Source organism: Grammomys surdaster, unplaced genomic scaffold (genome assembly GCF_004785775.1).
Source record: "Grammomys surdaster isolate TR1022 unplaced genomic scaffold, NIH_TR_1.0 184, whole genome shotgun sequence".
Lineage (NCBI taxonomy): Eukaryota > Metazoa > Chordata > Mammalia > Rodentia > Muridae > Grammomys > Grammomys surdaster.
In genome coordinates, this window is record NW_021604629.1 from 692,796 (window position 1) to 706,344 (window position 13,549).

Genomic DNA, 13,549 nt, shown 5'->3' on the forward strand with positions numbered 1-13,549 from the left:
AGTAAGAGACTTAACTATTTATGGACATGGGGATGTGTGGCATACATAGGGGAATCACAGAAAGACCCAGGAACAAAGGCGCAGAGAATGAGGTAGGCTCTGGGCATCACAAAAACTGGTTTCCCATGGGAAGCCTTAATTGGTGGGTTTAAAGGGAGCAGATGTAAGATCCAGCCAAAGAGATAGCAAGTGTCTAAATAGTGCCTCTGCAAGAAGTGGTGGGAAGAGAGGCTTCGGAGTTATCACTGGTTTCCTAGTCAGAGCCATTCTCAAGCTGTCAGTGGTGACTGAACCTTACTGATGATATGGAAAAGTTAGGCTTAGATTTAAAAGTAGATGCTAACAGCTGGGCCTGGTGGTACATGCTTGTGATCCCAGGACTCAGGAGGCTAAGGAAGGATTGCAGTGAGTTTAGGACCAGCTTGGCCTACATGGTGAGGTAAAGGCCAGACTGAGATATATGGTGAAACCTTGTCTCACACAAAACAAAACAAAAATGGTGTCTTTCTTTGGGAGTAGAGGGAGGTCAGTTCTAGAAAATCAAACTGACCACCTAGGAGAGATCTACCTAGTCCTAGGCAAGAAACAAAGGGAACATAAAATTGTAGCATTTTCTATGGGGCAGACAATAAATGACTGAATACAGCACAGTGGCCATGGGGATTTGCTAGAGTTTCCTTTAGCATTTGGTTTTCTCTTATCTACTTCCTGTTGGACAAGTTGTGACTCTCTGGATGGACAGTGTCATTTATAAATGTGGTTTTGACCTTGGAATCAAACACGCATTGTCATTTGGGTGACTAGCAACTTTCCTCTCGGTGTTCTGAAAAGCCCCATTATTAGCCTTTTAGCAAGAGAATGTGTCCTGCTGCTAAGAGTTGTCTTCTTATCCAGTTCAGAAAAAAGAAAACAGTGTTGATTGTGACTCATCTCTGGATGCTGGGGAAGAGTCTGCCTTGTGGGAGTGCCTACAGTATCAGCTACTCCAGGAACAGCCATGTGAACTGCCATTCACAAAGAAGCCATTGTGACAATGAAGGCCCTTTGTCTATGGCATGAAAGAAATTCTATAACAGTAGATGAGATGGTGCAGGTTTCAGCTGGACTGGAAGGAAGGAGAGTGGTGTCACCAGGTGCCATATGCCATCTTAACTGTGCCCAGCACACCTGTCTGGGAAGTGCCCCAGGCTCAGGCCACTACTGTCCCTTCAACAGAAACCCAGTGCTTCTCTCTCTAGTGAGTCTCCATTTTGCAAAATGCTCAGTCCCCATGCTGTTCTAGGTTGGGAGTGGCTCTGTCGCTTATCCATCACCTGGAATGCAGTTCAGCTGAGGAGGTGCTCTTCCTCACAGAGCAAGGTTGGAGAGCCCATTCTCCAAGTTGAATTATAGGGAGAGATAAACTTCCTGATAAGGTGGGCCAACCCTAGGCCTCTCTGACCTGCCCTTTTGCACAATTGTGCTTTTTTCTGGTGATAAACACCTCCCTCAGGAATTGATCCCTGACACTAGACCAGCCCAGATTATCAGGATAACAGCTTTCCCAGTGAGCAAGGAGATACACTTTTTCAGACAGGCAACCCTGTGCACATCTGGTTATGGACCTTTGGTGTCAGCCTTTTATTCAGCATGGAGGCAGTAAGCCAGCTCCTGCATCTGGCTCAGAACAGTTTGTAGGAGCCTCTCCTCCTCTATCACTTTGTACACTCTCCCTTTCCTTTTCTTTCTAGTGTCTGGTTGCTTCATATTTATTATTTTCCCTCTGCTTCACGTTGAGTCTTTGAGATCCTCTGGGTGTTATTTAGATTCCTCTCAAACAAATGTGTCATTGCAGCTTTTCAATGTTGGCTTAAGCACTGCTGAGACATGCTATGGCAATACTCTTATCATGGCTCCGTCTGGAGTGGACTTTGGCTTCCTTGGTTCTCTATATAACTGTGATGTTTAGGGGGTAGTGAATCTGCAGAACCCTGGCAAGAAAAGTTGAGGAGCCTGAGGTCATTGCCCCACTTTCCCCCACATACCTCCTTGGCAAGTGGTGCTGACTCTAGTCTCCACCCAGAGCAGACCCTTCACAGGCTGTGCTTCTGGCTGAACCAGACCCAGCATGCCCCAGCCCATCAGGTCAAGCCCTGCTCGTTGGTTAGAAGCTCTCAGGAGTCCCTTGCAGCCAAGGGTGAGGTCATTAGGGGTGGTTTCATCATCTTCTAGGGCACACCTTTCAGTGGCATGTGGTCTGGTCCTCTGAGCTGTCTTGAAATCGAGTTTCCTGTTCTGGGATTGGTTTTGCACACAGCATCACAGAAACTGTCCTTATACATTGCACACATTGTGTACTACATTTGGAAGTGGGCAGTGTTTTTCTAGCCCTTTAATTGTGTTATTTTCCCCTTCTTCAGTCCCAGGTAAATCACCACAGTGCTGCTAGTAATGAAACCTACCAGGAACGCCTGGCACGGCTAGAAGGAGATAAAGAGTCCCTCATACTACAGGTGAGTCCTCTTCTTCCATAGCTTCCCCAGGGAAGGGATGCATAGTGGAGTCCTCTGTTGGAAAGTGTTGTGGATCCATTTATTTATTCTGTGCTGCCAGAGGATCTATCTCTGCATACTTCAAGCCCTGTGGGCAGGCTGAAACTGGGTGCCAGCAATGAGCAAAATGGGCCCAGTCATCCAGGAGCCTGTAAGTCTGCTAAGGGAGATGAGTACATCCTGTGTCACTAATAAAACTGAGCCTTGAGTGCCACAGGCCCCAGGGAGCAGGCTAATGGAATCAGGCCCATGAGTCTGAAGCTGGATCCAGACACATCACTTGGATGCAGATCCTCTGTGCTCTGGTAACATGAGCTAGGCCTTTGCTGGCTCTCTTGCTTCCATGAGAGGTGCAGAGCCTTAAAACTTCTTGTAGAGAGAGAAGGTACTAAAACAGCCTCTGACTTTCAAAAGCCCATGTTCCTTGGTAGCATATAACATTGGGTGTTCTTCCAGAGAGCTCATACTGTAGCAGAAACTTTGTTTTGTTATCCCTCAAATGCACAAAAACATTTAGCAAGTGGGTATTAAGGTGGGATCTGTATCACATATGAATAGACAGTTTGGGGAATTAGAGATTAATGTCCTAATTTCAGCTTCTTAGAAAGCTTGAAGGATGATGAATGAGTCTGGTGATGGAGGCTGCGGATGCAGTTGGTAGAGTGCTTGCCTAATATGCATGCATCCTCTGGATTCTATCCCCAGTGCTCTGGGATGCTACACTCCTGTACTCCTAGCATTTGGGACATAGAAGCAGGAGGTCCAGAAATTTAGGGTCATCCTAAGCTACATAGAAGGTTTGAGGCCAGGGATATGAGGACCCCTCATCCCATACACACATACTCAACACAAATGACTTGTGGTGAAATGGAGGAAGGGGGCAGCTGGGGTCTGGTGTTGGCCCCAGGGTGTGACCCTTAGTTTGGAGCACTAGGGACAGTGAGTGAGATGGCAGTATGCTTATTTCTTTTTCATTTTATGTTTTCATTTTATTTTATAAACATAAGATTAATTAGTTCTTTTAGAAACTGGAAATTCTCAGAATATCAAGCAGATTAGGTTAACATCTGTTCTTTGGTTGGGCCCCTCTCACCTCCTTTAAAATGATTAAGTTCATACCAAATATATACTTTTGTAGCCTAGTTTTATTCTTTTATTTGCTTCATTGACTTTTAAATAATTAAATCATTATAAAGTATTTGAAAATCTGAATTTGTCAGACACTGGCTTTAGGATCCTGTGGGTATATCAGTGAATAAAATGGTGTGTGTGTGTGTGAAAGAGAGAGAGAGAGAGAAAGAGAAAGAGAAAGAGAAAGAGAAAGAGAGAGAAAGCACAAACCTGAGCCAATCCCTAAATATTTCAGGTAGTGATAAGTACCATGGAGAAAAATAAACTGAGATAAGCAATGAGCAATCAGAAGCTCTCTGGCAGGAGGAAGCTAGGGAGGGAATCACAGATACATGGAAGAGTGCATTCCAGGCTAAGGAGCTGGTTAGTGCAGCCCACCCACAGAGGTGGAGTGTCCTTGGTGTGTGGACAGAACAGTAAGGGGCTACTGTGGCTGGAGTCCCTGAAAAGAAGGGGTGGGAACCCCCTTGGGGATGGCAGAGGCCCGCTTTTATAGCTCAGGTCCCTTGCGGTGTATATAATTTGAAACTTCATCCCCAAGACATGATTCAGGAAAGACCGTTCAGTTTAGAATTATGTAGCAAGGAGTATGAAATTGCAGACTTTTGAACTAGGACTCTCTGTGATTGAAACAACACATTGCTATTTAGAGGGGATTGAAGTTAATGAAGAAGTCTCATGTAATAATGCTCCCTTTCACAGCCATTTCTGTTCTCATCAAATCCTTGACTAATCCCTGTTTAAATCTGAACACAGTTGAGGAGCAGTTGACTACTAAAGGTGAAAGTTGAAGCTATGGTTTCTGTTCTGCCAGGAGCTGTGGGCAGACCATCAGCTAATCTTCCATTCTCACTTCTGCACTGTTCAGTAGTGGCCTGTGGAGCTGGTTTGGGGATTCTCAGTAGGGCACAGCCTCTTGCATAATCCACATTACAGTTGCATCAAATGAATGAGCCCTTGGCCCAGAATAAATTTTCTTAGGTTATTTGTAGAAGTACAAGATTTGTTTCTATCCCCTCCCAGTACCGAACATTATGTTTATTTTAGAGCTCAAGAGTATTTATTCTCATAGAATGAAGATAAAATTCTAAAATCTTTAGTGCCAGTTTCTATACTTCAACAATAGAGTTGATCTGAGGCTCAGAAGACCCCCCTGCAGTCCCATGTCTTTGGTCTTCTGTAAAGCTGACCTGTTCGGCCTGTATTATTCACAATCCTATACCAGCTGGTTCTTAAGTATGGTTCTGCTTTATTAATGTTAATCCTTGTAGTAGGACCAACCTTCCCAAACAGAAACCCTGAATCCCAGGAAGCACAATCATTTCCCAGAATCCCACTCCTTTGAAAAGGTGTTACTAGTAGAAAAGACTGTCCTGCTAATAGTATTCAGCAACAAGGACCAAAACCAAACCAAACAACACAACTAGAGACATAACTCAGCAGTTAGGAACACTGATGGTTCTTCCAGAGGACCTAGGTTCCATTCCCAGCACCCTCAACAGCCCCAATTTCAGGATATCTGATGCCCTCTTCTGTCCTTGAAAATATTGTACACACATACATGCAGGCATATACAAAGATAGAACAATCATATACATAAAACTAAGAGATATAAACAGTAAAACAAAACCATATACCTGTGTGTTATTTAATTAGGCCTGGTTGCTGGGAAGAACCCATCTTTGGATTATTGGAATGGCAACACACCCTGCATCAGATACAAAGTTTTCAGTCATTCACTCATTATTTGGGTCTAGAAGTACAGTGTATGAAGTTGGCAGGCTTTTCAGTATCTTCCAGAATGAGAACTTTCTAATTCATAAAATTTATTTAAACACTTATAAATGAACTTAGATGAACTTCCTCATGCTTCATTAATCATTACAGAATGGGAAATTAACTAGACTAACCTATATATAAAGGACTATGTCTTCAACCAAGAAGATCTTGATTTACTATTCATTGATTTCTTCCTTTCTGGAAGATCACCCATGATCTTTCATCTTCCTGTATGGAACTCTCTCATAATAAATAAAACATAGAAAGGATCCTAGGAGTCAATTAGCTAATAGAAAAGGTTACTAAAAACAGTTACAGTATGTATTTAGGGCATAATTAGAATGCCTTTGTGTAAATGTAGTTTTCTTAGTATTTCCATAGACAGTCTTAGGGTTCCTCAGAACCTTACTTCTTTCTGCCACATGTGTGCAGTGTGGCTGTGGTGTTTGTATGACTTAGAGTCATGTTTTGACCTGTAAAGCACAGAAACCTTTCTGGAGCCAAGTTTTGTCAGTGCTAATACATGCCCTTTACGTCCTACATTCCTTAATTGCTTCCAAACACTGGCTTGATAGGTGAGCAGTCCCCACACCCGTGTGAGAGAGGTAAGGTCATTGGTTGGTTTCGGTAAAGGTTTGAATCGCTCTTCCCCATGAGGTGGCAGAGCTCTGCCAAGAGCTGAGATATGCCTTGAAGTCAGGCTGCCTTATTAGAGGAACAAGGAGCAGGAGTCCAGCCCAGAGGCAGCTCCCTTGTCTCTTGGGTAGCAGCTTTCCTCTCCAAGTCTGTCAAGAGCAGAAAATGTGACCACGACCTTTTAGGCAGTGGCTAAGATTCCCTGGTAAGGTGAAATTCTAACTGCAGTTGCCTTTCTCTGGGACACTTCCTCAACCCCATTCACCTAAAAGAGAGGCCTTCTGTCAGGTGAGTCTAAGTAGGTTGCTTTCACTGCTTACCCACCCGACAGTGACGACTTCCCTGCCCCCACCCCCAGTCCAGATCCTCCAGTATTGTTTATGTTCAATAACAGGTGAGCGTCCTCACAGATCAAGTAGAAGCCCAAGGAGAGAAGATCCGGGACCTTGAAGTGTGTCTGGAAGGTCACCAGGTGAAACTCAATGCTGCGGAAGAGATGCTTCAGCAGGTACGGGCAGGTGGAGTGGAGGGCCTGGAGCAGCTGCGGTGTTAAATGCCCCTTTATGGGTTCCTTCTTACTCTTCCATGCTGCCTGGAGGTGGGGAATCGCTGTGTACTGTGCACTGTTTAGACAGCAGGTGAAACCAACCTGAACACTAAGGGTGGGGCGAGGTGGGGCGGGGTGGGGCGGGGCAGCCCAGTGGGGAAATAACTTGTTGAGCTGGTTAGACAGAGTCCCAGGAGCACTTTCTGTGGGCCATGTCACCTCATCTTATCATAGAAGCTGCCATCTGCTAGGGTGGCATCTGGGGTTGTAGAAAGTCAACTTGTCAGCATATTTTTTTGCATCCCCCCATCCCTCCCTCTGTAGTTTCCTCCAATTAAAAACTATCATTCAAATACCATCTTACTGTAATTTACTAGACATCAAAAAGGAAAGCAACAGTTAGCCGCTGCTTCCATGCTTTGTAAATAGAGTCCTCTTATGTCCTTTTGTTGGTTCCAGTGTATGTACATATGATTTGCAAAGCTGTAGTCCTATGGAGGGACAGTCTAGTCCTTAGGCTAAAATTAAATATGACGTGACAACTCTTTTCCATTTGAAAAATGTAGCTGTGTAGCTATCTATCTCTACTACCACATACAGTTATTTTAAGTAGAGATATCAAAATTGACCTAACCATTCTTTGTCCCCCAAATATTATATCATTGTAAAAAGAGGGCTGGGGCTATTACAGAGGGGTGCTGAGTTGTCGTGGAGAGTCCTTAAGGTCTGCTGAGCACATCACTAGACTTTTGATTCAGTCTGTTTATTCTTAGGTTCCCTTTGCTTCAGTCATCCTTGCATTCTTGGCTATTTTGAAAATGACAGCACACTGGAAGTTTATGTGTGTGTACTTTGTAGCTGTTGATAAGATTCCTGACATAGGGAAGAGTCTCACCTTCTATTCAAAGAAGAAAAACCATTTCCTATGGAGTGGTTTAGATTTACATAGATGACTGATCATAATCCTTTCCTCAGAGCTCCACTGTTTTGTTTTTTTAAATATTTATTTATTTATTTATTTATTTATTTATTTGTTTATAAATAACTGTCAAGATCAGCCTGTGAGCACAGGCTTTGCATTCTGCTGCTGGTCTTAGCATAAGTGTCATAGTTTCTGGGTATGTTAGTTTTGTTTTGAAGAATTTGGAGGGGGGAGGTAAATGAGTATTTCAATGGACATGTTTTTATAAAATTTAGTTGCAGCAGCTTGGAGGTTGTTATTAATTTGCCGTCTTTTCACTCCTGGTTAATAAATTACACTGTTCTGTCTCAGTTTTATTTTGTTTAGATTATATACCATTTTTCTTACTTAGATTTTTTTTTTTCTGAGAAATTATGATTAGTAGCAGAAGGTCCTTTATGGAAGAACAAAACAAATCTTGCCTTTTGAATACCTTGAAAGGAAAGTAGTCTGACTGGGAAACAATCTTGCATGAAGCACATGTGGATCGAGTTTTCAGGTCTGCCTGAGGTGTGTGGTTCTGATGGGGGAAGTACGGAAGATGGTAGACTATTGTAAACAGTTCAGAAAGAGACTGTGGAAGTTGACTATGTGAGAAAAAATCAGAGGGCTGACGTTTCAGGAAGGTGGTACCTGGCTAGAAGCCAAGCTCGGAGGCTGGAGAATAGCTGCATTGTAGTACTAGAGCTGTGTGTCTCACTGTGCAGACTCTTTCTGGACTGCTCTACTTCCCGCTGTGGCAGTGCTCCTGTCTATCAAGGAGCTTAATGGAGGGAGGTGGCCAGCGCCCCTGGGCAGAGTCTGGCTTACCTCTCAGCAGTGTCACACAGAAAGCAGCTGGGCTTTTTGAAAGCCTTAGGTCGATTAGCTTTTGTATCCTAGTTATTCTAATCTCATTTCTCTTCCCATGTGCTGAGTAAAGTATCAGGCATTGGCTTGCTACCCAATATTGTCATTCATCATCTGCTATAATTTGGAGAAAGGGTAACTCAGCATTTGTCTCTTCTAGAACTTGACTAAGTTCTGTGTCTGTGACTTTCAGTACAGCCTCTCAATAAGAGTAGCATTTCATAAGGTTTACACATTCTAATTGTGGGGTGCATTTGAGCCTCAGCTCGCACTAAGTGTTTGTTGGACTTGGTTCCAACACTGGATCTCAAGTTCAGTGCTACTGCTGTCCTGGAATCTGCTTGATCCTGTTTGTGAAGGCCCTTGGATCTTGCACCACAATGCGGTTCAGTGTTGTTTACAACCTGGAGTATGTGTATGTCTTGTGAGCTGGGGGCAGGTAAAGACTTGCTCTGTCTGGCTGAGATATCCTTGGCTGCAGGGCTCTTGGCTTCTGGTGGTTGGAACAAGAGTGACTCATGACCTAGAGGCAGAGAATGGACACAATTGCTTCTTTCTGCCTGTCCTGCCAAACCTGGCCCACTGCTCTGAATGAGGTCTTTCCCTGTCTCCAGTAGGGCCTTCTGTTTGCCTGGAACCCAGCACTTCCCCTGGCTGTGTGCAGATAACACTGCACACTAATGCATCCTGTCTAAAGGTAACAACTGTTTTCAGTGCTAGTTCAGTGCCTTTGTGAACCCAGTAACACAGGATAGTCTAGTTTTGTTATTTTACACAGAGGTAAACATTAAAGATTTAAAGATATCCTAAAGATTTTTCAACTCATTACAATTTTGAAATGTCCTGTGTGAACCTCAAGAGTAAGAAACTGTAGGATGTGCCTGGCCAGGAGACCTCTAGTCTACAATGTATGTTCTAGACTTCCCTCACCTTGGCTACAATAGCACTGAAAGACTATCTTAGTTACTTTTCTGTTGCTGTGATAAGACAGCATGACCAAAGACATTTATAAAAGAGTTTATTGGAGTTCATATTCCCAGAGGGTTAGAGTCTAAGATCAACACGGCTGGGAACATGGCAGCAGGCAGGCGGGCATAGTGCTGGAACAGTAGCCTGATCCACATCCTGATCCACAGGTTTTAGGCAGAGAGAGCTAACTAGGAATGGTGTGGGATTTTGAAACCTCATAACCAACTCTCGAGTGGCACACCTCCCCCAGCAAGATCACACCTGATTCTTCGGAGACAGTTCAGATACCTGGGGACCAAGCATTCAAACATATGTGCGCATGGGGAGTGGGGGAGTCATTCTTTTAAAGCACCAAAGGGACTTAAGGAAGCCTCGATGCAATATGCATAGTCCAAACCCTGTGTGTTGTTCAGCCCCAGCAGTTCCACTGAGCTGCCCTTTCCTGAAGCTGGTGTTCCAATGACAGACTCCTTCCAGGAGCCCAGGAAGAAAAGGTTATGTACTCACCCAACCCATAGGCAAGCCTCCTCCGATTTCCTGAGACTGGTCCCTGCCCACTGTGGCTGCCCACCTGCCAGGTGGCATATCTAAACATGAACTCATCCAGTCTCCAGGAGAAAACACAAAGACCTCTCTTGGTATTAGATAAACCAGAAGTAGATAGAACTGACTCAGGGCCAGATCCACCTAGACTGCAAGTATGCTTGAAGACACTTGAAAAGGAAAGAAGGATGCAAATTGTCCTGACTTTGTGAAGCCATCACCCTGCTCTGAGGAATAGGGGACAACATCCATGTGTTTCAAGCCTCTAGCCTGTCCTAGAGCCCCAGGGTTTATGTGAAGCTGACTGAGGTGTGGAGTGACTGGGAGTCAGTGAGCCTAGATGTTGATCTGGGAAGGTCAATAATATGTTTTTAATTCTTTTGATTTATTATGACTATTGTTACTATTAGTGATGCTGGCCTCATGCATGTCGGGCAAACACTACTGCCACTGAGCTCTGGCTCTCTGCTTTCCTTTCTTGCTGAGACTAGGGCTGAAGTCTGGATTCTAAATTGTACATCTCTGCTATTTCCTCATAGAGAATAACCTGATGGTGAGGGTTATTGCCAATCAGCACACATAACTGCAAGTCCTACCCTCAGCAAGCACAGAGCTCCCTGGAAACTTCTTCCAAGGCAGCACGGACGTAATGGAGGGGGCTGTGCCAGTGAAAGGAAGTCTTTTTGAATTAGAAAGTTCTAGAGAGAAACAGGAAGTACCCAGACCTCAAGACAAAACCAAAGGCTGCCCATGGAGGTGCCTTAACAGTTACAAAGTTATGTACAACTATTCCAGTTTTGTTAAAAACAGATTGTCGAGCCTGGCAGTGGTGGCGCACGCCTTTAATCCCAGCACTTGGGAGGCAGAGGCAGGTGGATTTCTGAGTTCGAGAATTCGAGGCTAGCCTGTTCTATGGAGTGAGTTCCAGGACAGCCAGGGCTACACAGAGAAACCCTGTCTCGAAAAACCAAAAAAAAAAAGATTGTCGTACAAATGGCCAATGTACCTGATGACACTGGGCAAAGGTTTAAAGGCTCTGTAGTATGCTAAAATATGAAGTGTTTTTTTTTTTTTAAATCAAAAAGAATACTAAATAGAGCTCCACATAGTGATCTGGCAGGAGCAAATATCTGTCTGAGGAAGTGAGACAAGGCAGCAAGTCATGAGTGAGAAAAGTGTTCATTAATTTTCTAAAACCCCTCTGAGAGATTTTAAGACACGAATACCTAGTCTCTTCAGGTTTATCTTACTTGATGCTGTATGTCTAGACATCAGTACAGATGGTACATCAACCACGTCACAGGTGAGGCTGGGGTTCCAAAGAGACTCAGTCAGTAGGAAATGAGGCTCAAATGGCCGGAGTAGGTTGGGGGACCATCTTCTGCAGTGCTCCTCCTGAGCCCGGCTCCCTGGCAAGGCCAGAGCCTTTGATTTCAAAGGGCAAAGGGACAGGGTTTTTCTTTCTTGTCTCTCTGCAGCCCTTTCTTTCCTTCTGGTTTCAGGTTGCCAGGGGGGTTGCAATCCCCTGTCATTGGTCAGTAATTCCCTGGGTCATGTTCCACTCTTAAAGATGGAGGTAATTGCTTCAAGATGTGGCCTTTTATGGGGAGAGAATGAGTTGAAAGCCCGATCTTTTTTTTTATCAGCTCTAGTTAGGACCTGAGCCTTGGAAAAAAGGAAATGGCTGATTGCTCCGAAATGTAAACTCTCTTTCATCTCTGAGAGAGGAGATGCCCGTGTGCTTCTGGAAGAAGTTAGTGGTGGCAGGGAAGAGAGAGGGGCAAGTGGTAATTTTGTTCTTTCTTTTGTTTTTCTAAAGCATCCTTACCCAGTTTCACAGTCCTCACAGTAAGTGAAATAAGCCGTCCACACCCCACCCCTCCCACCTCCTGGCCCTCCTTCCCTTAGATTGCAGGCAACCTTGAAACAGTCCGGAGCAGGAAGCACAGTGCTACTTGGGAAATTTGCTCCCCTTACCCTTAGCTGCTGCCTTTCCACATCCATCATGGTAGCTTCAGGACAATAAGCAGTGCCCTGTGGGGTCCCACCCTGTAGGCTGGGAAGTACGGGCACATTTGTTGCTTCAGACAGGCGGGTTGCATCCAGAGCTGACACCAGTGCTGGGATGACAAGCTAGCAGGGACACAGTGACATTTTCCTTAAAGTAGACAGAATAAAGGTAAAGGCAGCAAAGGAGATGGGAGAGCAAAAGGAATGGTCAGGGACACCTGGTACAGGGAAGATGAAGTAGCAGACAGCCACGTCTGCTGAATTGACGCTGTGGAATCTATAAAACACCAAGACTATAAGCTATGGCTAAAGTTTAGACATAAATCCCAGAAGTAAAACTGTTTCTGCTCCCTACATAGGTGAAGGCAGAAGGTAGGTTTCAGGCAGACAGACATCTTGCTGAGGAGTGAAAGGAAGAGGAGGCGTGGGGGGAAGGGATAGGAGAGACGGATCTTTTTTTCTCTTTCCGTCATACACGCAGGCACACATGCATGTAACTGTATACACACACACACATACACACACACACACACACAGCATACATTTAATTATGCAGAGACAGGACATTGGTAGTGGTAGCTCTAAGGGTAGGGAGTCCAGAGGCTTCTTTAGAATGTCAGAAATTTGGTCATGTTTATAGCCCAAGGAATGAGAGCTGATGGTGAGGACAAGATTAAATGCCGGCCAGAGTGCATGATTGATGGTCCTATCCCAGACTTGCACAGAGCGTGGTGGGAACTCCTTCCAAGGCAGCACAAAGGTGAGGGAGTGGCTAGGTTCCAGTGAATGGGAGTCTCTCTGAGTTCTGAGCAAGAGGAAGATCAGGGGATACCACCAAAGACTACTGGTTACCTGCCAAGGTAACTGATATTCACCAAGTTGTGTCAGGATGGGCAGAGATGGGAAGGTCAGTCAAAATGGTACATTTCAGAAACAGAATTCCAGAAGCATTATGTTCTCTCTCCCTCCTCTCTCCTTTTTCTTTCTCTTTCCCTCTTCTTTCCTTTCTCCTCTCTCTCCCTCCTCTCTCCTCTCTCTTTCTCTCTCTCTCCTCTCTAATTTCTCTTGTCTCTCTCTCTCTCTCCCTCTCCCCCTCTCCCTCCTTTTACCTCTCTCTCTCTGTTTCTTTCTCTGTCTTTCTGTCTGTCTTGCATGGGGCGGGGGGGGGGGAGGGGATGGCTGCAGGGTCAGTATAGCTCAATCTGGCTTCTCCCTCCCTCAGACTCTGAGTGATAGGGTTACAGATGTGTGTCATACACTTAGCTTTCTGGGATAGAAAATAGATCATGAAAATGAGAGAACTTGACAGAGACAGTGACAGCATGCAGTCTATCAGACTAGCTTTAGAATGAAGTATGAGTGTGTGTGTACACTAAGAGATTTAAGAAAGATGAATGAGATAACAATGGAAAATTCTGAGATAAATGTAAGTTTAGTGAATGGTGATAGGATTTTATTGTGTTGGTAGATAGGAGGAGAGGTTATTTGACAAGAACACATTGTGGAGTCTAAGGCATAGAGGCATAGGAGAGATTTGAAACTGAGAAGAACTAGCCAGGAATGAGTAGAAGTTTTACCGGACAGTATTGGCAG

The 13,549-nt window shown here is 44.6% G+C and overlaps 1 protein-coding gene across 4 annotated transcripts in view; it reads left to right on the forward strand.

The window, feature by feature from the left end:
* The window catches only part of Ppfibp2 (PPFIA binding protein 2), a 148,927-nt gene that overhangs the window by 84,610 nt on the left and 50,768 nt on the right, over nucleotides 1-13,549 (forward strand). For all 4 annotated transcript variants that reach the window (XM_028768000.1, XM_028768003.1, XM_028767999.1 and 1 more), the window contains exons 4-5: nucleotides 2,400-2,492; nucleotides 6,472-6,585. In XM_028768000.1, coding sequence (XP_028623833.1) covers nucleotides 2,400-2,492; nucleotides 6,472-6,585 — 207 coding nt within the window. The remainder of the gene's footprint in view (nucleotides 1-2,399; nucleotides 2,493-6,471; nucleotides 6,586-13,549) is intronic.